General features: G+C 37.4%; 2 protein-coding genes across 17 annotated transcripts in view; both read right to left on the bottom strand.

Moving 5' to 3' along the window:
- The window catches only part of fam13a (family with sequence similarity 13 member A), a 50,173-nt gene extending 45,965 nt beyond the window's left edge, over positions 1-4,208 (bottom strand). For 8 of the 16 annotated variants that reach the window (XM_077246105.1, XM_077246112.1, XM_077246111.1 and 5 more), the window contains exons 1-2: positions 3,949-4,208; positions 569-767 (exon numbers count right to left, since the gene is read on the bottom strand). In XM_077246105.1, coding sequence (XP_077102220.1) covers positions 569-767; positions 3,949-3,975 — 226 coding nt within the window. In that variant the 5' untranslated portion in view covers positions 3,976-4,208. Of the gene's footprint in view, positions 1-568; positions 843-3,948 lie in introns of those variants that run through there. The other 8 variants (XM_077246103.1, XM_077246110.1, XM_077246104.1 and 5 more) reach the window with 1 other exon arrangement.
- Positions 4,209-7,683: 3,475 nt separating this feature from the next.
- Positions 7,684-25,266, bottom strand: LOC143753979 (ovochymase). Its single transcript, XM_077246919.1, is given in 20 exon segments — positions 7,684-8,077; positions 8,177-8,401; positions 8,661-8,801; positions 8,926-9,144; positions 9,244-9,427; positions 9,779-9,942; positions 11,186-11,463; positions 11,819-11,919; positions 12,304-12,413; positions 13,545-13,730; positions 13,932-14,168; positions 15,573-15,713; positions 20,038-20,259; positions 21,155-21,379; positions 21,486-21,612; positions 23,667-23,764; positions 24,095-24,235; positions 24,573-24,616; positions 24,618-24,664; positions 25,066-25,266. Coding segments are annotated over 20 exon segments (3,354 nt in total). The 5' UTR covers positions 25,264-25,266; the 3' UTR covers positions 7,684-7,811.

The following is a 25,266-nucleotide window of genomic DNA, read 5'->3' as shown; positions in this document are numbered from 1 at the left end:
GAGATTTCATGACCATGTAAAATATGTGTGCCTTTAAAAATGCATGCCACCACAGTAGATAAGGCAATTGATATAAAACAAACACAAAAGTCTTGAAAAAGACCCTTTGTTGGCCTAAAATGTAGACATTTAAATTAACCTTTGATCATGTAATATGAATTGATGATAAAAAATATATATTTTATGTTAACAACCCATTTAATGTTGAAAGAGAAAAATATAAAAGGTCTAATATAAAAGAAAACATGCTGTTTTTAAAAAAACTTGTCTATAATGCAATGCTGGAATCATTCCCATTAAATTTAAGAGGGCAAAATAAAGTATTCTCCTATTTGTTACTTTAGAACCCGTGGCACCTCTGAAAACAATTATAATGTATATATCCAATATAAATCAGACACCTGATTATTTCTTTGTAAGAATGCAGGCTAGATTATGACATGTTATTAGTTGATTAAAGCATTATAATTGCTCACCAAAGAAAAACTCATGTTACTTTTAATTCTTTATCATTGTCCCCAGATCAGATTTCTTTACACCAACACCTTATAGAAACCATGACACTTACCATGCTTTTCCAGATACTCCACCATACACCGGACCACCACAGGAACTCCGTCCTTGACAAGTCCCAGGTCGCTCAACTTCACCAGGGATACGCCGAAGATCTTCTTTCCCCCAGCGCCGGTGGCTGGAGAGGGTTTAAGCGTGGGCAACTGCACCATCCTCTTTACATCCTCCTTAATCTGAACCGCTGCCTTGTTGTGCTTTGAAAAGCAGAAGAGAGAGGAGCAGTCAACCACATCCACCGTTCTGACTGTCTGCATCATTAAGACCCCTATAGCCCATATATCAGCCTTTATACCCAAGACTTTCCCACTGCCAGTGTACTGGATCTGTCACTGGCAGGAAACAGGAGGGAGGGAGGTTAGTGTGTGTGTGTGTGTGTGTGTCTACGTCAGCAGGGGTTGCCATGCACCTGTTACCAGGTGAGAGGAAATACACAGACTCAAGTTGACGGCTGACAATATATCAAACTCAGCTGTGGCCAGAGAACAGGGGTTGTTATGGTCTATAGAGGAGGAACACTTTGAATGTTATGCATTCAGGAAGTTACACTAAAATGGTGAACAAATGTTTACAATAATAAAAAAAAGTAATTATTTTCTTTCAATGAAAAGTTTGGTGAGTCTATAAAAAGTAACTGTAAACGTGTTTATTAGGTACAGTAATAAACCTGTGTATATATAGTATGCATATAGAAAACAAATAAATCATTTTAATTTAATTTATGTAAATTCTAAATATTTATATTCAATTAAAATTTTAACTTGTTTATATATATATATATATATATTATATATATATATATATATTTAAATGACACACACACACACTATATATATATATATATATATATAAATATATATATACATACACATACATATTTAAAATAATACTATTAATCAAAATTGTATAAATAAATATAAAACACACACATATATATATATAATAAATTTAAATGTATTTATATTATAGATGTTTATTTTAAAATGTTATATATATAGAGAGAGAGTTTTAACTTATTTATATGATCGATAAATTATATATACAATATTTATATAAACATTTAAATTATACAGATATATTATGTATAACAAAGTACATTAATAAAAATTGTATAAATAAATATAAGTTAATTAATAATTATAAGTATATGTATATATATATATATATAGAGAGAGAGAGAGAGAGAGAGAGAGAGACTTGTTACTTGTTTATTTCTATACTATATCATTTATTTATTTATATGCATCTATATAATTTAGATTCATATATTTATATTACGTGTGTGTGTGTTTTTTGATATATAATAAATATCTATAATATTATAATTCATATATAATATATAATCAACTTAATATCTAATTTCTTAATCATTTAAAAGACATTCACATATTTTGATGGTTACCACATCTATTGAGAAGTGATATGGTAGCTAATAGCAAGTTATGAAGCAGAAAGTATTGTTACCATGGTAAATTCTTCAAGGGTTGCTTATATTGCTGTGAAAAAAGCACTCTTACGCCTAAGACAGGAGACCAGCTAGATAATCTTAAAACCAGCAAACCATTTTAAGCTAAGATATTTTTCAGCAGGGCTATTATGTAAATATAATCCTTCTGCAGCAACTTTTAAAATGCAATTATGAAGTATCCAGTTCATCATGGAAGAGAGTTTACGGACACTGACTTAACCAAAAACTTTTTTTTCGTCAAAGATCTTAAAGTAACATTCATCAAAATTCATTATTTGTGTCACAAACATACAATGCACCCTTCTTGATGAATAAAAGAGCAACATAATTGATTGTATTCAGAGGTTATTAGCAGTCCTTCAATAAAGGAGAAGATTGCTGTTCATTCTGTGCTCTTCAGATATCGTGAGCATCTTCTAATTGGGTGTTCTGTACCAAATGGCTTTTTCAGCAAAGCGGCAGGCTCAATTGTGAACACGTGTGTTTATCTTATGCTCAAATACTAATAATATTTCTGTTTCAACAGTAGAAGGACCATATAGAGTATAAGTGCATTTATCTTTCAGGAGCAGAATCAGGGGGGACTATAATATAGTATAAAACTGCAAAATAGATATATAGTAAAATATACAGTACAGTATAAAAATCATTGTGTCTATGGAAAATCGCCATAAAATATGAAAACAACTTGTGTGTGTATATGCATGATATTATTTATGTGAATATATATATATATATATATATATATATAAATATATAAATATATATATATATATATATATATATATATTGAACAGTACATAGGCTATTTAATCTAGTTAGCATGGAAGCCCTATATCTCAGTATGCTTCCTAAAGTTCCTGATTTTGGCGTTAAGAACATAAGCTCGTCTGAGCTACTCATGAGAGACCTATAGGAACAGATGTCCATGAAGTCACACCTAACCCTCACAACACTTCATACTGTATGTGAAAGGGCCACACATGTGTTAACATACAGTCATGCTATTCACAGTCAATGAGAGAAATAAAGAAGTCTGTGCTGCAAGTTTCCATTATAGGTTTAGACAATGTCCTTATTACTTAATGACGCCCCCTGCTTTGACTCTTTGGGGGGGCCAATGGCTCTTCAAACCCTCCCCCACAGTCTGACAAATACACCTCAGTAAGCTCCTCATATCACATGAGTTACTTCAACATAACATGTCTAACCTTGTCTACGTCTAACTGAATAGTTAAGCTAGCTCAAAAACTAAACTGGTTCAATATCACAAACTCTGTTAGGTGAGAAGCGAGTCTCAGCATGTTCATTCATATCTCACACGCATGCGTGCACATATGCTGTGTGTGGTCCTGAGAGCAACTGGATGTAGCAATGAACGCTAACAACAGCTGTAGCATATAGTTTACAACACCGCCAGAACAAATGTGCAAAACTGTTCCTTCAGAAGTTCAACAGCTTGCCAACGAGGCAGTACCTTTAAAATGACAACTTTGTGCCTTATCTACCCCAAGGTACATATGAGTACTTCAGAGAAGTAATATGTACCCTTTATAGTCACAACTGTGGAGCTTTTAGTTGTAAACAAGGTAAAAAGTTGTACCCAGTTCCCAGTAACAAGCTGTTGTACCCCGAAATGTATAAATGTTGGATGTTGTTCTCAATGCACCAAAGTAATGTTGATTTATATATAAAGTTTCACTGAAGCTGACAGAAGATGTTTTCATTTCCAGGAGACATTGATGGCAGATGGGAAGAAATGACATCAGTCTAGCGGCTTTCACCCAGTTTAAGTCCAGAATCACAGCCAGTATGTATGCAGCAACTCCTCAACGTGTAAACACAAACACACTCTTTCAAACTGGCTGCCTTATATGGAGTTGACCAGCATGTTTTTTTTTTGTACTTACACAGATGGTTATTGCTCCAGCCCCCATCTCCCTCTTCTTCCAGGAAGAACCTGTGGTGAAACAGTATTAATTCCCCAAAATCCTTCTGCTTTCTTACAGTGGCCTCCTTAACATCCCATAACAAAGTCCACAGCTCATAATGTGTTGTTTAGTCCATCTTTGGACAGACTAAATGTATCGGAAAACTTCAAAGGCTAAGCAGAGGAGTCAGCCTCCCTTTCCTAAAAGCTCTGTGGAGTTTAGTGACTCCTCTCCACACCAGATGAAATCTGAGCCTTGCGCTCCAATTGGCTGGTGTTGTGAGTCACATGACCAGTTGGCCCAAACCTTTGAAATTCTCTCCACATGGGGCAAAGGAAGGGAAGCTGCATCAAAGACCAATTCACAACTTTTCTGTGTTGGTATGAGGGGGTCTTTGTTGTCTGTTATACACATTTTAAAGAATAACTTAATTTAACTTAAACTGGTCTTTCTTTGCATGTTTATGTTTTGATATTTTAGAATTTTGTCATTCATTTAATTGAGAAATTCAAGATGTACAAGTGGCAAGTACATTTGGCAAGTACATTTGTATGCACAGGGTTTTGGGCTGAATAAAAAAAAAAGAGTTTGTATGGAACAAGTACAAAGAGTGCTAGTCTTCAAAAGCTTCACTAATGGATGTGTGGGAATTATTAAGAGGCCAAAACATGTTAAATGTATATTTTTGGGATGCATTAAAACAAATCTAATATTTGTGCTTCTTCAAGGTCACTACCCTTTATCTAGATTCCAGTTTAGAACCTTGTTTTTTCTCTCAACCAACTTCATGAGGTGCATCCTGGGATGTTTTAATCATTCACATGCTGGATACTTGTTACAATAGTTACTCGAGTATATAATGTCTAAAGAATAAATCTTGACAATGAACTACAGGTGAGTTTCTGAGTTTACTTTTTGTCCTTGTCTACACCATAGTCTGCGTCTGGAATCGCATAGCTTACTCTTGAGTACTTATTTTGAATAAATAATTACTTTGTGACTGATAAAAAAAAGTTTGTTATATATTATGAGTGTGTGTAGTATGAACGTAATTCACCATGTTGTCATTTTCAGGTTCACTGCCATTCACAAATCCTCTCCCGTGGCATCATGGGATAGTAAAGAGTGCATCACATGCACACTTCAGAATCTCACCGGAAGTAGTTGGTCTTTTTGCTTACTCTTTTTAGAGTACTGTGAATTCTGACACATCAGTCATTTCCTGCCGATATTGAGTATCGAACCTGTTAATTTCATGTTACAAGCCTGACTCAACCATTAGGCCACGACTGCCCCATAGGTAAAAGAAGAGATTGTTTAGAGTGTGAAATCAGGAGCAGGAACCACTAGAAGGAAGTACATGTCCAGTTAAGCATTAGCACACCTGAAGGACATTACAAAGTTTGTTCGTACAATAGCTTTTCATGCTTGTGCTCAAGCGTCATTCCCTGCAGGTTGATTCGAGGAGGTCCTGACAGAAAATAATATACATTACTACACTCGGAAAATATTTAGACCTAAATTTAAGATTTATGTAATTGAATTGCATAAAAAAATGTCCATCCATTTGGATTATACTAACATAAACCAACTAATAAACTAGATAATAAAATATATGATGTAATATTTTTACATGAATCAAACAGTTAAGATTTCTGTAATAGCACTAATAAACTGAATGTGTTTGAAATACTCAATAACCAGGATTATCATCAATAAATCCAAATTCTTACAATCAATGAACTTAAATATGCTAACCATATTTTAACCATGTTCATACTTTTTAACAGATTTATGCCGATTCTCAGAAATCTGAATAAATGCATTTTGAAAATATGATTATTTAAATTAAACCAAATAGATGGTAATAAACTATACCATGATTTTTTTTATAGTGCAGAAATCTTGCTTGTTTTATTTATGTGTGACTGACAATTATGCATCACATAAAGCTTAATTGCTTTTGTTAAAACTGTGTAATACAAATGGATGGAAATGTTATATTCAATTCAAATACATAAGTGAAATAAATACACATGATTAATAGTTATTAGTCCAAGTACTGCTTAAAATTTCAGAAGGGTTTTCTACAAGGTCAAAGGGCACCGTATAACCCAGCATTTGCATCTTAATCACCTTCACAACAAATGCATCATTAATATTCTCTGATGCTCACTAATCACTGAATAGCAACTAACAAATGACAACAGATGCTCAACTAAATCAATCAACTCAGATGAACAGGGCATTGTTCCTCTGACCTCTCTCATTCCCCATGCCTGTCACGTAACCAACATCTCTGGCAGGCTCGGGTTTGGGTCTGATCTTGGGTAACCATTTTGCCCAATCGCATCAGGGTAGACCCCGAAGCCGCCGCCAGGCGCCGCCATTTGCGCCATTTAGAATTTCAGCCGCCGCCAGCCAATAATTTCGTAAGCCAAATTGAGCCGCCATCTGATAAAGTTTGGCTGAGCTGGCTAGAATTATTTGCATCAAATAATAATTCTATCACATAGAGACATACACACACGACACGAATATATAAACAATACACGAGATCTATTTTCCCACTGGATTCATAACGGCACAGTCTTGTGCTCGTTGCTACGATACACAGACTCACAGTGAATTGACGACCAATTAAAATTGCTCGTTTTCCGTACAGAAGAAGCGATGCATTTTTTTCTCGCACTGAGGTGAAATGGCGGAAAGAAGCAAGCAAGGTAATTTTGATCTCACTTCTCACATACTTTGCTAATTCCTACTTACTTTTTTTTTAACTTAGGCCTAGCCAGACTTTTGTTAAATATTCAGGGCACGGTTGCACAAACACCTGAATCAAAGATATGATGTTATGAACCAAATATTCTGGAACGGAGAGATTTATAGCACTGAACGTGATATTACTGCAGTAACAAACCACCGTTTCCACATTGCTAATTCACGACGCATGCTTCAGTGTACATTGAAGTGAAATGTGCAAAACTTTGTCCAAAATAATACTGATAACAGTGTGTGTTTATATTAAGGCGAGACACGGCAGGCAAAAACATCGTTTTTTTTTTACTGGTCAATTTTGAGATTTTTGGATATTTGTCTTCCATGTCTTCTTACAGACTTGTGGTGAAAAAAAGTCCGAAATACACATTTAGGTCTTTATTTTACTACACTTCGTCTGTTTGCGTCTGTAGATTTCTCATAAATTCAACAAAAGTTTGCGTTCTTAATCAACATAACGTTACTTCTCCGCGATCAGACTACAAAATAAATATGTACATACGTTGTGAAAGTAAAATCTGGTGTTTTCTTTATTACATTGTATTGCATTTTGTAGAAATATAGTGTAAGCCATGCATTGCTTGGAAATATTGAGATCTAGTAAATCAGTATAACATAGACATCTGTAGACATGAAGTGGCAGCTTCAGCCATTTGCAGCTATGAAAAGTTTGGCGGCTGCAGCAGCCATTTAGGTTTTGGCTGAGCCGGCTAGCCAGCCAATAACTTCATCAGCCAGCCATTATTCTCAAAACAAATGGCTTCGGGCTCTACATCAGGGCGATGTCATTGGTGAGGTCTTCATAGAGTCCAACAGTCGGGTTCCAGAAGTAAAAATGATTGGAGGGCCAACATTATCTAACCACCCTCTTGAACATAATAAGGCTTATCATAATGGAAGTTTTTAATAAACACTGACACAAAATAAAACAGTTACACAGAATATAATATGGTAAATATTTAATTCAAGACTTGTCAAAGATAGCCTAGGGTATGATTTTACCCAAAACTACAACATATCTGACAAAAATGGCAACTGAAAATCCACATTTTGGTGCCTGGTCTCTAGTTGTTTCTTACTTCTATTTTCTGTAGCTTTCGGTAGTCTGTAAAGAAACAGCTCAGATTTCTTGTTGAATCTTTTTGTACAGTCAATCGCACAACAGCTCTTTCCCACTTTAGATGTGTTTTTTTAGAAAAAAAAACAGCAGGATTGGTGGTCCAGTGTCCTTGGAAACCCTTTTTCTGGTTAGCATCATTACTGAGGAAGCGGATGGTGGCCTTGGCCCCATTGACAATTAAAGATGGTGGGATAGAGCCACAAAATTTGCCTGAACGAGAAAATCAAGATGCAATATGACAGTGGGAAAATGAAGCTGATTATAAAATCAACAACATATGTATTAACTATGCTATGGTAATAATCAAACCTTGTGATGACCCAGCAGCATCAAAGACCTCCACATAATCCACACACTGCCCCAACAAACTAACAGCCTGCAGTTCAAAGTGATTGAAGACAATATGGATTCCAGTGGCCGAGGGGATGTGGATAGTCCAGGTGCACACTGCTTGGCTTGGGTACTCATTGGGCCAGTTGGGTGATTGGAGCTCCCCGTTTTGACTGGTGAAGAGCCCACCGCAACCAACAGCAGCTGGAGATGTACAGAAAAAGTTGGTCCAAAGTTTGGAAATGAGAAGTGATGTTATTTTGAATATATTCTTTTACATGGGTGTTCTGAGTGGTTGCAATACAGTTGCTATGTTGTTAGTGCATGTTTGCTCAAATGAAATTTGCTCAAGTATAATAATGACGCTTGTCTTAGTAAACACCACTGACCATAACCCAAATCTATTCAATGGAATGACGATATTCTCTCAGAGAGTAAAGAAGTGTTTTGTTTTTTCACTCACTCTCTATGTCAGTAGGATCCATTGCTTTCCATGCGGCACTGAACCCTGAGTCCACAATTTTGTCATTGGAGGAGAAACTGATAGTCAGTGTGTCACCAGCCGTCACTAGATCTCTCGGAGGAGATGTGCTGCAGTGGGTACCTGAGAAAAAAAGGCAGGATACACAGTATATTATGGTATATCTCATCCACATTCCCTAAACACTGCAGCGGCCCACCTAAGAGCAAACTGGTATATTTGAATATGCCACATGGGATATGGCTACCTAGAGTGCTGATGTTATCACTGAGAGTGACTTTGTCATTGAGGCAAAGTGTGGTCTCCTCTAGGGAGAAGTTGCTAAAGTGAAGGTAGACGTTTTTCCCTGTGGGCACACGGATAATCCATTGGCAGGAAGCTCTGTTACTGTAACTATATGGATGATCCATTGATGCGAGCATGCCTTCCGAGCCAATCAGATCCTTCAGTCCGCCACAACCAGAACCTTAAGAAAAAGAGAATGCTTTTTAAATTCCACTCTAAAATCTTCAACTGATTCCAAAAGAATCAAGATTCTCCCGACCAGCGATGCTAACGTACATACCGATGTGCTCATAGATGTCTTTGCGAATAATGTTCTCAATCCAGGGGAGGTAGGCAGAGGAACGAGTGAAGATGCTGGGCTTCTTATCAAAGACACAGCCGATTGGACCAAAACTAGTGATGCCATGCACCTCCCAAGGGGCCAAGGGGCTGTCTTGGCATACCAGGGGTCCACCCGAGTCACCCTATAACAATTAAATGAATGTTATGAGTGTAATAGAGGCAAGCTAGTAAGAACTGTGAGTGTAAACCTCACTCCCCTGGCCTCAAGAGGCGCACTAGCAACTGACGCAAGAGACTGCGGTCTTTAGCATATTTGTTAGCGCACCAGCCTCTCTCAGGACCGGTTACATAAGCAACAAACATTTTTGTAGATTGTTTTTGGTTGGTTTGTTGTTTGTTCTGCTCTTTCATTTGGAGTATATTTGGAGTGTTTAGTATATATTGGAAATGTAAGACAAATTAGAGTTGGAAATGGCCAGTGAATAAAAATACAACAGATGTTAACTGTACTTCATCTCAGAAACGTTCCATACCTGGCATACAGACTTGAGCTCATCAGGTAAAGTGTAGCCGCAGCAGATCATGGAGGTCTTGACCTGGAACCACCAGTAGTCCATGCGTTTACAGGTGTCGTACGGCACTACTGGCAGGGCCACCTGGTTCAATGCCTCAGCGACTTTAGGAGCAGTGGAGTTACCTGTGGGCAAGATGGCATTATGTATTAGTAGTTATTTTACCTATTGTATCACACTGCAGAGGTAGCTGGTGACTGGAAGATAAATAAGGATTCTAATCTAACCTAAATATGATTGTGCATTCTAGGATGCATTATCAAAACTGCACAGCAGAGGGAGCAATCACCCCAGAGTCTTTGGGGACTATCAGGAGTCGGGACTGTCAGATATGTGGGCAAGTGAGTAGGCTATACAGTATATTAGATATGTAGGATCTGTATATTTTTAGTGCCTGTTTTTATACATCAGGGCAAATATGTTTATAAATTAAATTCAGATGGGGATGTTGAAAAAGTATCCAATCGCCTGAGCGTAAAACACCTTGAGACAGATCACTCTATAATAGTAGCTTCTTGTAGCAGACAGAAAAATAAGACCTCACCAAACATCCATCACTTACAAAACATCTACTATAATATAATAAAATGGAACCAGTTGTCCAAGGCACCATTTCTATTTTTCATTTAATTTTTTTTAAGTTAATCTAATATTTATATTTTATTTTATTTCAGCCAGTGTTGTCATTGTTAACTAAAACTAAAACTGTTAAAAATAAAATTCTTTAATCCAAATGAAACTATGATAAAATGAAATCAATGAAATAAAAAAAAACGAATAAAAATTACATAAAAAGCACATAAGAAAAATTACTAAAACTTTACAATTAAAATAAAAACAGAAAATATAAAATAAACTGTATTAAAAATATGAATAATCTCTTTTTTATCTATAGTTTTAGCTTTATTTAACAATGGCAATTAATTTTAAATTAATTAATTAATTTCAATTTTAAATACAATAAAATTGTATTTATTTTATTTATTATAACGACTTTAAAACACAGCTGCTTTTAATGACTATCAGAGGATAAAGATTGTTTCCCCTAAATAATGTTAACTAAATTGAAAACATCAACCAGCTGCTGAGCTGCTGAAACTAACAACCTTTTACCTCCTGACGTGAACTACACACAAACAGGAAGTCCTCCCCAAAACGCAATACTCAAAACAACTCCAAGCCCCTCCAAGTTTTTTGATTGACTAACAAGTGCTGCCAAGTAGGATACATTTTATGTGCTGTAAATAAAACCACTTACAGCAGCTTTAAATGAGCAAAACCACCACAAAACTTTATAATTCAGTGGAATTACTATAATTCACTGGACAACACAGAACAATGTCATGCGATTAAACTGAGCAAACAAACCCGTTTCATCTCCCCAGCCGGTGGCGTAGCATCTTTTGCCCCCGGGCAGGACCTCCTCAACTGAAGGCAGACAGGCGAAATGAATGTTGTCGGTGGGTGTGACCTCTCCATCCAGTCGCACCAGGGCAATATCAAACTCCACTGTTGGTACAGTTGGGTACTGGAAGCCCTCGTGGCGATAGATGCCAAGCACGTTAAAGCACTGCTCGGTTGGCTCAGAGAAGGTCAGGTTGTGTTTCCCTAAACACATTTTCCAGCGCTGCAGCTCATCGGCATACCTGATAAAAATCGACACACACACACATCAAATCAGTTATCCCTTCAAGCATCAAATCGGCCTGTCAGAATGATTTCTGAAAGATCATGTGATACTGAAGACTGGATGCTGTAATGATGCTCAATTCAGCTTTGCCATCACATGAATTAATCACATTTTCATATATATACAAATAAAAAACAGTTATTTAAAATTTTAATAATATTTCACAATCTTACTGTTTTTACTGTATTTTTGATCAAATAAATGCAGCCTTGGTGAGCAGAAGAGTGTCTTTCAAAGAAAGAAAGAAAGATAGATAGATGGATAGATAGATAGATAGATAGATATCAGAGAATGGAAATCTTTTTTGTAACCTGATGAAGCAGTGAGCAGCCATCAGGACCCAGTTCTTATGGATGAGCGTTCCACCACATGTATGACCAAACTTAGGTGAAGGCTCTGAGTCACGCCAAACCTTCAATAAACATGCATGGGAATAAAAATTATATTTGTTCTTTCTTTTATACAAACACTGCAGGATGAGTTATGCAGTATGTTTAATAGGGTTAGAGGTTTGTTCAAATCCCTTGCCCTTAGTAAGACCATTATTAATATTGATGCTTCCTTTAGCAAACATAACTAACAATCATGATGATAACAGTAACAAGCTGAACTAATAACTGACCTCAAGCACACTAACCCTGGTAATATCTTATTTCATTTTACATATCATTAGCTCTGAATAAACATCATTTTATCTTTAATGAGATAAATCGAGAAACATTAACTTTCCTGTCCTATAAGACATCTGAAATCTCTTCTGGGACGGATGTGAGATTGGACGAAGGCTTAACCGTACCTGCATGGACACTTGCCATGGCCAGGAGTGAGGGTTGGCAGGTTCTCCGTTGACTATGCGAGTGTTGACAGCTGGGGGGATCGCGGGCTTCCCACAGCTCTCAGGCCAGTCTCTGCATTCAGATGAAGGCTTTATCTGAGGAGATTTCTATCATGCTGAATGATTTCGGCTGTCAATTACCTTCGCTCTAAGTTACCCAGAAAAATAGACCAGAGTTTTCAAAGGATATTTTGGTAGTGCACAGGAATATATTGAAAATGTGAGTGGTGCTTGTAAAATTTTGACCATGTTTCCAGGGAAACCAGACAGTTGATTGACCCCATTGACTTTCAAAGTAGGAAAAAAAATACTATCGAAGTCAATGGGGCCCATCAACTGTCTGGTTACCAATATTCTTCAAAATATCTTATTTTGTGTTCAGCAGAAGAAAGAAACTCATACAGATTTGGAACAACTTCAGAATCAGAATCAGAATCAGAAAGAGCTTTATTGCCAAGTGTGCTTGCACACACAAGGGATTTGTTTTGGCATTGAGGCTTCCAGTTCCTTTAAGGGTATAGGGGGTGATTTTTGACACAACCTTAGAAATTTCCCTCCAAAAAAATTGTCACTTCTAGCAAGTCATGTGATTTTGGGCATATGCTTACGATTTTAAAGGGCAAGTAGCACCAATGTAACAAGGTGAACTGGAATTGGGACATAAAATAAATGGTTTTACTCATTAAAAAAAACATTTATACCCACGTCCCTGGATATCTGCAGGACATCAAAACAGCGGTTTGGTGCCTTCGGACAGAGTAACAGCTATAAAATGTGACCGTTGAAGGTGGATTTGTTCCAGCCAAGCAAAATGTCACAAAATTGTGTCTTGATGTTACAGTAGGAGTTAGCTTGTACATGGGATCTTTTAGCCCCATCATGCATGTGGCATGCAAATTGATTAACATTTTATATAAAATATGCAGTATTGTCTCATGGAAACATAAAATCTTCCAATCTGTAGGAATGACCTTCATTTTCTATGCAGTTTTGGTGGTTGCAAAGGCATTGGTAGGTGTTTGCTAAGCTGTTCTTGGTTATTGCTAGCCCAGGTAGAATGTTCAACTACAATGTCACAATACAGACATGCAATATCTGGTTAGAAAGATCAGATCTTGATTTATATTATGTAATGATTTATATTAGCTGGAAATGATGTTCACTTGCCAATAAATCTCATTCTGAAATGATTTTGCTCATACCTATCGTGATGTCATCCCATCGGTTGGGTGGCACCGGAGGTTCGGTAGGGGTAGGTAAGGTAGAATCGGTAGTCCAGTGAGCACGGAAACCTTTTCCCTCAATGAAAAGGTCGGCATGGAAACGTATCACAAGTTCATTTGTTGTGCTTTCGATGACGGCAGGCGTTTTGTAGCCACAGAAGGGGCCTGTAAGAAAGTCAATTTATTTGAATGTATTGCCTTCTATAGCCCTTAAAAGCATGCAAGTCCTATCCTTTTAGTGGACGGTAAATTATAAACATATGTCTGGTTTGAATGAATGGAGGTTATAAATATGTCACAGTTTTAACGGATTTAAAGGGTCTCATAAACAGGCGTCCTTGCAAAGCATTCCTTGTCCTTGCTCACCGTATTTTCTTGCTCCGGGTCGTGTTCCGTCGTAGACAACCACGTTGTCATTGCACTGGCCGAAAAGGATGCCAGCCTCTTCCACGTCAAAATCAGTGAACGTCAATTTAATGGTCTTCCCCTTGGGGTGGCGTACGGTCCATAGACACATGCTGTTAGCCGGATAGTTCATGGGCCAGTTTTGAGATTTGATGATGCCTGTCTCCTCCTGTGAGAAACCGCCACATCCCTGGATATCTGCAGGACATCATAAGTGTGGTTTTGTTCCTTCGGACAGACTCACGGCTATAAAATGTGACAGTTAAAGGTAGAATTGTTCCCACCAAGCAAAATGTCACGAAATTGTGTCTTGTTATAGCAGAAGTCAGCTTGTACATGGAATCTCAAGATTTAGCCCCAGGTCCATATCACCATAGTCCAAAATTAACTTTTTGCCAGACCTGCCAGTGGCAGGTGAATTGAGAACATTTTATTATTATTTAACTTTATACAAACATATATTTTGTCCCAATGACAATGGGGAAATTTAGCTGTTTTTCCTCAATACAGGGCTGCATTTTTTTAAACTCTTTGTAAACCGTATTAAGGTGAAGCCGCATAAGCAAAATGTTGCCAGTAGAAAAGGTCCATCGCACACTGTCAATAGTGATGCGTGAATTTTTTTGTACAGAAGTCGCTTTGGCACCAATCAGATTTCGGTTAATCAATCAGTGATTTCGCATGAAAAACTTGAACCCGATGCGATATCTGCATGCAGAAAACCGACAGACTGGGAAGAGAGGTGCTGCAACAATGTGAAATATGTGAAAAATAATGTGTTTATGAACATTTAAGTATGAAAACCTATTCTAGTAGAGCCCAAAAACAAAATCAAGACTTTGAAAATCAAGACTTTCATAAAAGATCCCCTTGAACAGCAATTTTTGTATTTTAGAAAATATAAGTATACATAATCATGTATAAAATGTATACTGTATATAAGGCCATCTTTTTGTTCTGAACATTTCTGGTTTGCTGCACAGGCAGAGGGAAACTACAGGCAGAATTTACTGTGAGTCTAAGTAGAATATGTCATAGAGACGAGCTTTAACTGTGAACACTTGCAATGCATGTTAATGCAGGCGTCAATCTGCATGACTACAGATGGTTTCCTCTCCTTTTTTAGGGGTGTAGCATCTGGTGAAGGGGGAAATGTTTTTCATAAATCCACGAATGTGTATATTTACTGTGAAATATAGCTCTTTCAATTGCCAATGTGTCAGCCAGAGTATTTATTTGAGCGATTTGGCACTATTCCAGTTTGGAGATGTGCAACAGATCTCTAAAATTAGATTTCCAACATATAATTAGATTTCTAAAATATTATTAAGTTACTGCTAAAATTGGATGTTTAAATGAACGTGACTGTGTCTACCACACTCTTTTCCCATGGTTATTCTGCATTGTTATTCTACCCTCATTACCTGGATTTCAAAATCTCCACGGGACACACACACACACACACACACATACAAAATCTCACAAGACACACAGGGTTGCTGATGGCTCTTAACGCTCGCAGCAGCATCAGCAGGATTCATCCGAGGTGTGTGAGCGTAGGTGTGAGGAGATAGATGTCTTTATGAGTTTAAGGGGTTTTACCAGAAAGGTCCTCTGGATACACAGCTTCCCATGTGGCAGAGAAGCCACGGTCGGCTAGCCGAGCATCTGACTGGAAACTCAGCGACATGTTGTTACTGACACTCATTAGAACTGGGGGAAGAACAAACCCGCAGTGTGTGCCTGAGAGAGAGAGAGAGAGAGAGAGAGAGAGAGAGAGAGAGAGAGAGAGTTTCTGCATCACTATGCATCTTATTGCCCAAAGTCAGAACATTGAAATTACTGGTTTTGCATCAATTGCTCTTAAGTCTGCTTACAATGTTAGTCAAAATTTCTTGTATCAACAAGACATCAACAGTTGTCATTTCGTTTCACAAGACGACTCACCCCCTCCTGGCTCTTAGAAATAAACAGGCTATTTTTGGGTACTGGACCTTTATAATAATAATAATATTGTTTAAATAACAGCTCATTCCTGACTGTACTATTCTGATTCCCATTTGCCTTGAATTGACTTTTCAGACCATATATGTATGAATAGAACGGTCTGTTTTTAACGTGTTTTCCGTTTGATATTTAAATTTTCCTTAAACCTTAAAACGAAATACTCGGCAAGAAATACAAGTTTCTGTGACTGTACATACATACTTAAGGGAAGTTGTGTTCAGTTTATGATTGGTACATAGAAAATAATGGTAGCTATACTTTTTTTACTCAACGATGGGCCTGTGAAAGCTTTGTTGTTAATGTAGATTTGATTCGTCAGTAATAAACAATGGCAATTTTTTGTGTTTACAAGTTGTTATGCATTTAAAAAATACTCACTTCAGCTTTAATAGTACAAAAAGGCATTTTAGGAAGTCATCATCTCCATTTCATTTGAAGATAATGATTATTTCATTCGAAGTTAATGATTATTTCATTTGTTGAATGGCATCTAATTATGTGAGAGAAATTAACTCATGCCATGTGTGCTAATCAGTATTCCTGCAATACAAGTCAAATTCATTATTAATATTAAGAATTTAATATACTGTGTAGTTCAGGTTAACATGGTTTGTTTTGCATTTCTACTAAAACTGTTTGTACTACTCCTATCTTCAGGGTAATACAGACTGTCAGCAGAACTAACACTCACACACCGATTCGTTCTGACAGCCAGGATGAAGAAGTGATGTGAAGAAAACACACATACAGTATACACAATTGCAACAGGCAAGTAAGGACACAATGTCAAGACAAATGAGCCATGCAGTCCATGACTGCTGGTCGACCAAAGCTGTACTTTATTTCATTCATTTAATGAATTTCAAAGCCCTTGTGATGTTTCAGATGTTTGATAGTTGACCTAAAACAATAAGCAATTATTTCTGCTTTTGACTTTTGTTCCATTAATGTTCTTTGCATGGATGGTTTTTTTTTTTTAAAATGCATTGGTCACTCTTTTCCATGCATTTACAATAAAAAGTGATTGGAACTTAACTCTCCATCTTTTTTTAAACAAGTCTGTTTATGACCTCATCTCTTGGAATATAGTTTAATGAACCATATATATGTTGTGTGTGTGTATATATATATATATATATATACACACACCAAAAAAAACTTCTTTTCTTACTTAGTACTTTGTCTTGTTTCAAGTCCAAATATCAAAAAATTCTTAAATCAAGATTTATTTTACTTGATAAGTAAAATGGCATAAAATATTATGTTGTTTTCTTAGAAAAGAAAAAAATTATAATAATAATTTGTTGAGTTTTTACTTAAAACAAGCAAAATTATCTGCCAATTTGGTAAGAGAATTAATCTTAATTCAAACGGAAACAAGATCATTTTTCCTTACGCGATTGGCAGATAATTTTGCTTGTTTTAAGACAAAAAAATTATTTGCAGGAACAAGAGCAATTAAGTTTTTTTGTCCCACGGAAGAAAGTAAGTCATACAGGTTTGGACAGACATGAAGTGACATTTTAGGGGATGTACTGTTCCTCTACACTTTCACTTCTCTGCAAATAGCCAGTAAAACACTTTCTTGTACTGTAGTTCAAACATCCCAAACTTTTGGTCTTTTCCCCTCACACTTTCTCTTCCATTCTTTCTCAACCTGCACCAGGACTTATTGACAGTATCTGGCGTGCGGTCCTTGAAAAGCTGCTGCAGATAAGCGTATCAGCTGCTCACAGCTCTGTTTGATGTTCAGTAATAAGGAGCCGTAATTTATAGTGCACTCGCCTGCTGGCTCATGCCTCGCTGAGACTGATGATAATCAGTTTTTACAGTCCCTTTGTGCAAGGGATAAGAGAGAGCGATGAGAACGCCAGCTCCTCTTGCGCCAGCAGTGCCATTTAGTGTTAGATATGAGCCCCAAAACAGAGACGAAGCTCATCCCTGATAGGCCACGTTTTGGCACAGTGCTATGTTGGCTTGACACGTTTTATCTAATTAAAGGTGCAATGTGTAAAAATGTTGAGTATCTATTTACAGAAATGCAATATGACATCCATAACTATGTTTTCAGTGGTGTATAAAGAACTTACTTAATAAACCGTAATGTTTTTATTACCATAGAATGAGACATTTATATCTACATAACCGCGGGCACCCCCTTCTATGAAGGTCGACATATTGTGACGTCATGTTTCTACCGTAGCCGAACGCGAACAAACAGCGCTACAGAGCGCGTTTCATCACTACCTTGAAAGAGAAGCAGCAGAAAGCTAGAAGCTAGCCATAAACACTGTGAGTAGTGACTTTCCCTTGTCAGTGGTGTAAAATATGTAGTTGTATTGTTTCATGTAACTTAGTTCTTCTCCCTCGCTGTGTTATGGCTTTGCTATGTGGGGATAAATGTGCTTGTAACATTCGTGAGACAGCTGATTAGTACTCTTGTCATTGACCGTAAAACAACGTTACAGGAAACACCAACCCGTCGATCGCGGTCGACAAGTCGATCTTGGAAGCATTTTAAGTCGATCGCAAAGAGTTTTCAAAATCAGAGAAAAAAATCCTATTGTGTGTAGTAAATGGTGTCTAGGGGATGCGGAGGCGCGCGCACTGTTACAATCATGCCATTTTTGCCGCGCGCACCTTTAGGCTCATGCGGACGCTCCGAGTTTAAACAAGGCTTTACACTTTAACCAGCTCAGCCACAGTAACAGCTCATATTTAGACAGCTAAACTTTTACTTTCCTGTTAGAAAAAATATATAGTTGCATAGTTTCATGTGGTTCTTCTCCCTCGCTGTATTATGGGTTTGCTATGTGGGGGGAAATGTGCTGGTTACGTTTGTGAGACAATCAGCTGATTACTATTATTATATTATATATTAAGACCCTTGATCCTCACCTGACTATGGCTTTGTAAACTTTATCCATGGTGTGGTTTATAATGGACTGTGGTACAGAAACAGTGACAATGTTACACACTCTTGGCTTACTCTGGCTAGGCTATTCTCTCCTGTCTCAGACGACGATATGTTTGTCCCATGTTAGACACCGTAGGTTCTTCGAAAGGGAGGGGTGAGCAGTGGGCTGAGCCCTCAGTGCAACTTGCAGCCGAACCGCTAGATGTCGCTAAAAATCACACACTGCACCTTTAAATTACTGGAGGATGTGTCACATGAATAGGACAAGTCTGTTCACATATTTAAGAGGACCTATTATGCCCTTTTACATAGTCATGATTTTGTTTTGGGGTTCTACTAGAATAGGTTTTTAAGCTTAAATGTTTAAAAAACACATTATTTTTCATATATTTAGCATTGTTGCAGCACCTCTCTTCCCAGTGTGTCAGTAACGCTCTGTTTAGTTCCTGTCTCTATGAAGCACCTCCTTCTGAAAAACACAATGTGCTCTGATTGGTCGACTAGATCAGTGTGTTGTAATTAGTCAACCACTTTGAGCATGTTTGGGAGATTTCACGCCACTAACACTACTAACTAACTCAACCAGGCCTCATACAGGTACACAACCTCATACAACTCATACAATCATAAAAGGGAATCATCATTTAAATGAGGAATACTGTGACTTGTTTGTTCCCGGAAGAAAATTCAAGACTACAATGGAGGGACTTCATGGAGTTCAGAAACAGTGCACAACGATATAGGGAATAACTCCTTTTGGAGTGACTTTGTGCTTTGTAACTTTGCAGACCTCTTTCATGCTCAAACATTATACACTAAACAAAGTTGAAAATATATTTAAAAAAAAAGAAAGAAGCATAATAGGTCCTCTTTAAGCTCAGTTTTAATAATGCATATTCGGGCAATTGGAAAACTACAAGATTTTTGGTTTTAAACAAAACATTGTTTTGAGCGCACTATAGATTACAGACTAGATTTTTAAGTTTTCTGTAAGAAATGCCCTTGCAAAACTCGCCGTCATGATGCTTGGGACTTGTGGGTGGTTTCCAGGGTGTTGCTAAGGTGTTCCCGAGTTTGCAAGCATCATTAATTAAACAAAGATCTAAAGTGTCCTTTGTATGTTTTTTTAGAGTCGTGTCTTACCCAGTGATTGCTGACTATCAATGACGGTGAGTTTATCTTTGCCGCATTGGCCTGCTTCACCCACGGTGGCCAGATCAGTGATGTGTAGTTTGACAAGAAAGCCCTCGTCCACTGTGATGTCCCAAGAGCAGCTCAAGTTTGCAGGATAAGCTTGAGGATAGTTCTTGGAGTATATCTGACCTTTACGTCCGAACAGCTTCCCAAGGGACCCACAGCCAGAGTCTGAACAGAGAGCGAGTGTTATTGTCTGAACAATAATGCTCAAAAGAAATTCATCAGGACCTGCAATCTTTAAATATCATCTGGCTTCATGTAGGGTAGAAAGCATGTCATGCTTGATGATGGCACTGCAAAATGTGCTTGTTATATCTTTATAACAAGCTCATTTTGTTATAAAGGCTTTTGCTTCTTAGAAAAGATCCTCAACAATGTCTCAAACTGTGCTCAGATTTTCCAATATATCTTATATCTATATAAGTCTTCAATCTAAAGTCAGAGATTTTAATGATTTTGAAGAACTTAATATTAGTAATTAAAGATTATATATATATATATATATATATATATAAATAATTATATATAAAGAAATAATAAAAACATTTTAATTAAAGCAAGAAAAATCTAGACAATTGCATATATTTCATGTTCAAATGTAAAATATATATATATATATATATATATATATATATATACACGATATAAATATTACTAAATATAAAAATATGATATTATAATAATATTATCTAAGACAAAGTTACATACAACACATTTAAAGCAACTTATAAACTGGGTCAACCTTTAATGCCATATTTAAATACATCTATTATTTGTTTAGTTTAATCTCCTTCAATGTCACAACAAGCCTTATTAATTTACCCATTTAACATAGTTCCCTGATTATGGGTGCTTCGTTAAATTAAGTTTTTTTGTGTGATGTAAGATGCATCTTTAGGTGAGGAAAAGCATTTTTATCTGTCATAAAACAGTAAAGTCATTTGAAAGTAAAGTCATTACACTGCAGGAGGTTCAATGATCATCCGCCCTGTAATATGTAATATGATCAGGTAAGTGATGCATTGATGTAGTATCTTTGAAAATACCGTGACTTTACTTATACCTTCTGGGGCAGGTGTGGGTGTGGGAACAGGTGTGGTGGTTGTTGGTCCAGTGGTTGAGGTTTTGGTGATGGTTGTTGGTGTGGTTGTAATTAGTGGGGCACTTGCTATGGTGTAGGTTGCACTGAAGCCTTTAGCAGTCCCGCTCGAATCAGACTTGAAACGAATCACCATACTACTGCCACTAGACAACACTGGAGCCGGGACCTTGTTTACACAGAAACGACCTACAGTAATTGAGATTTATGTTTTTGGGCAGATAAAAAGGAAAGCACAGATGTTCACCGTGGAGCAAATGCAAGCTTTTCCAATTCAGTAAATGTCAGTTCTCACCCAGTTGAGCGGCACCATCTGAAGCGTCATCATAAACATCCACAAAATCACCACATGATTCTGGGACAAGGTCAAATGCTCTGAATGTTAGCCGGACCTTTTCCCAATCAGGCACGCGTATCATCCACTGGGCAACATAATGACAAAAATAGTTAATTTAACATTAATCTTAACCTAAGAATAACTAGATTAAGGTGCATTTAAACTGATCTGGCATTTTGTTTTTGCATTTGCAGACTTTAGCAAATGCACAATACATAGACTGATCCAAAAGCAATTTGGGTATCCTGACAGGAATGGTGATTGAAATTGTGCTTTCTCATGCATCTTGAGTTAGTTTCGAGTCAAGGCTTGAAGGCTGGCGGTAGATTAGCTAATGTGGGTAAATATCCTGCCAGATGGAGCCGCACTGTGAGGAAGCTTCCAGCAATCTGACTTCCACAATCAAAGCCCCTCATGTCATAACCAATCTTCAAATACTCCTCACAAACTCCACAATTCCCCCTGTATGTGCAATCTGATTGTCACTGGATTCATTATTCACAAAATTTTGTCAAAAAAACATGATGGAACTATATTTTTTAGAAGTTATGAAAAAATGTGTTTGTAAAACACTCCGCCGTGTCGTGGATATGGACATTGCTATGGAGTTGCTAAGTGGTTCTGAATGGTTGCTAGGTTATTGGCCAGTGATTGATTGACCGTTTAACAACCTCAAAGTAAAAAATAAAATCTGGATTCATTATGTTTAAAAAATAAATTTTATTAATGAGATTCACTCAAGGAGTCCAAAGAGAAATCATTACATATCAATTGGGAAAGCGAATTTATGCGTGCGAAAATTTAGTAATTTCAATAGGAATTCACACAATCGAGAATATCGCTTGAGTACGAAAAATTTCCCCAAAGAGATTTAGCATCGGGTTACTTGATTTTGGTCACTCGAATTCACTGTGTTGACCAAAAGAAGGCTGCTTGGTTTGAAAGTGACTTTTGTTTAAGCTGTTCATAGATTTCTACAGTATTGACCATAGACAAAAGATAAGAGACCTTTTTTGCCCACAAAACTGTCCCCACTCCTTAATGGGATAGTTCACCCATAAATTAAAATTCTGTCATTATTTACTCACCCTCATGTCGTTCCAAACCCGTAGGACTTACGTTCATCTTTGGAACACAAATAAAGATCTGTTTGATGAAATCTGAGAGGTTTCTGTCCATCCATTGACAGTTGACGCAAAAACCATTTTGACGCTTCAAAAAATTCATAAAGATATTCGTAAAACTTATCCAAATAAATTGAACAGCTTAGTCTACATTTTCTGAAAGAGACACGATCACTTTAAATGATGAACAGATCTAATTTATTCGCATTTAAACATTGATCAGCGAACATAAACAGAAGCTCAACCAAACCTGCTTGACGAGAGAGAACAAACCTCATTGGTTCTTGCGGAAGCTCAAACGTGCTGTGCGACACGAGAATGAACCTCATTGGTTCTTGCAGAGGCTCAAAAGTGCAGTGCGACACGAGAAGGAACCTCATTGGTTCTTAAAGAGGCTCAAACATGATGCGTGACATGAGAATGAACCTCAATGGTTCTTAAAGAGGCTCTAACATGATGCGTGACATGAGAATGAACCTCAATGGCTCTTAAAGAGGCTCAAACATGATGCGTGACACGAGAATGAACCTCATTGGTTCTCGCACGTCAAGCAACGATGCTTGCCACAACTGATGTGTGAGTAGATGAATGTTTATATGTGAATAAAAGCCTTAATTCAATCCGTTCATCATATAAAGCGATCTAGTCTCTTTAGAAAATTTGGATTAGTTTTACGATCTCTTTATGAACTTTTTGAAGTGGCAATGTGGTAGTTACATAGCTGTTTATGGAAGTTATGAACAGAAAGCTCTGTTCTTTTATAAAAAAACACCTTCATTTGTGTTCCAAAACTGAACGAGAGTCTTACAGGTTTGGAACGACATGAGGGTGAGTAAATAATGACAGAATTTTATGTTTTGGGGTGAACTATCCCTTTAAGGCAGCAGATATTGAACAGCAATAGAATAGTGGGTGGAAAAGGACAAAGATATAGACTCCAGTGAACAAACAGGAAAAAGACAGTTTGTGATAAATCAAGAGCAGGTGTAGAGGTCATATCGATCATTGGAAGCACCTGGTAGAGCGCGCCATTCTCATAGTTTTGTTCAGGAAAGCCAGGGGTCAACAGCTCCCCACGGTCACCTTGAAGAACACCACCAGCCCCAACTATTTCTAGAAGCATGGGAACGAGAGAGATTTAGCTGCATAGAAACACCAAAAGGGTATTCTGACAGCCCCCCTCCCCTCCCCTCCCAATACACCCCAGTTAAGCGCGCACACACACACACACACACACACATTAACGCGCTGCGTCTCTTTCTAGGTCAGCTGCAGCGAGACACTTATAACTGCCTCTCAGTATCTAGCAGAGTAAGATATAGTCACTAAATGATGTTATGAAAAGTGCAGCAGATGGGCATTTTTAAATCTCTAATTGTTCTTCCATCTTGTTAATAATACTGTTATGTAATTAAGTCATTATGTATCTCTCATTGTCATTACCTGATGCTGTCTCAGGGGCCACAGCGCGGTACAGGGCTTTGAATCCCTTCTCTGTGTATCTGTCGTTGGTGTCAAAGTACACAAAAATGCTGTTTCCTAAGGAAACTATTGGTTTCGGCGTTGAATAGCCACAGTACTTCCCTGCAAGAAAAAGAAATCGTAGAGTTTTTATTGAACACACTACACAGCCTTTGACATCAACAAAAAAAACTGGAAAATACAGCGCTTTTGCTTTAGGTAGAGTGGCCAGTTTTTGTCTTGGTGAGTGTCCTCTCATTCAAACTGAAAATTTGGCAGGACATCCTCAGCATAATAACTCAACAGTCAAAAAATGGTGACCGATAACATTCAGTCAATCTGTAAGAAGTTAATTGCCTCATGCCCTCTAAATGCAGGCGCTCATGGTGAATTTTTTTTTTTTTTTTACTCTCTGAAGGGAAGAGAAAATGGTTTTGACCAACCTCAGGGGAAGACTCACCAATGGTGCCGAGTTCATCCTTGAGAGTGACGAAGTCGGCCTCATATATTGGAGTCTTCTATAGAGAAGTTTTCAAACCACAGATGGATCACCTGGAAGAAAACAATCCATGAGAACTCATTTTCCATGAATATGGTACACATTTATGTCCCATATTACACTGAAAATAATTTGGTGTAGAAACAACTCCGTAATTGCTACACTTAAAAATAAAGGTTCCAAAAGGGTGTTTTCACAGCTATGCCATCAATGCTGTATTTGGTTGCCCAAAGAACCTTTCAGTGATCAGTTCGTGACATTCACTGTCACTTAAAAAACAGAAAAATACATTGTTTTTTTAAACATTGTTAGTCCCTATTTGAAGCCTTATACTGTACATGTGCAAAGTGCTTTCAGAAAAATCAAAGAGCATGTATGTCATCGTACAGAAAGCCTGGCAGTGTCCTAATGAGCAGCTAACGGCTAATAAGCTGAGCTAAGTGTCACCCGGTACCTTATTGGCTTCTACAGTGATGTGCCAACTGCAGCTCATGCTATTGTCGTAACTGCTGGGGTAATTCCCACTGGAAAATTCCCCTGAGGAAGCCGTCAGCTCCTGACTCCCACATCCCGTATCGATCTCGTCCTCTGCGGACAGAGACAGAGCGAGGAATAGAATTTGACATCGCCTGTGTAAACAGATTGATTGCATTTC

The sequence above is a fragment of the Siphateles boraxobius genome, unplaced genomic scaffold (genome assembly GCF_051911475.1).
Source record: "Siphateles boraxobius isolate OS27281-9 unplaced genomic scaffold, OSU_SipBor_1 29, whole genome shotgun sequence".
Taxonomy (NCBI): domain Eukaryota; kingdom Metazoa; phylum Chordata; class Actinopteri; order Cypriniformes; family Leuciscidae; genus Siphateles; species Siphateles boraxobius.
Note: the sequence above shows the minus strand (reverse complement) of the source record. Positions and strands in the feature narration are given on the sequence as shown.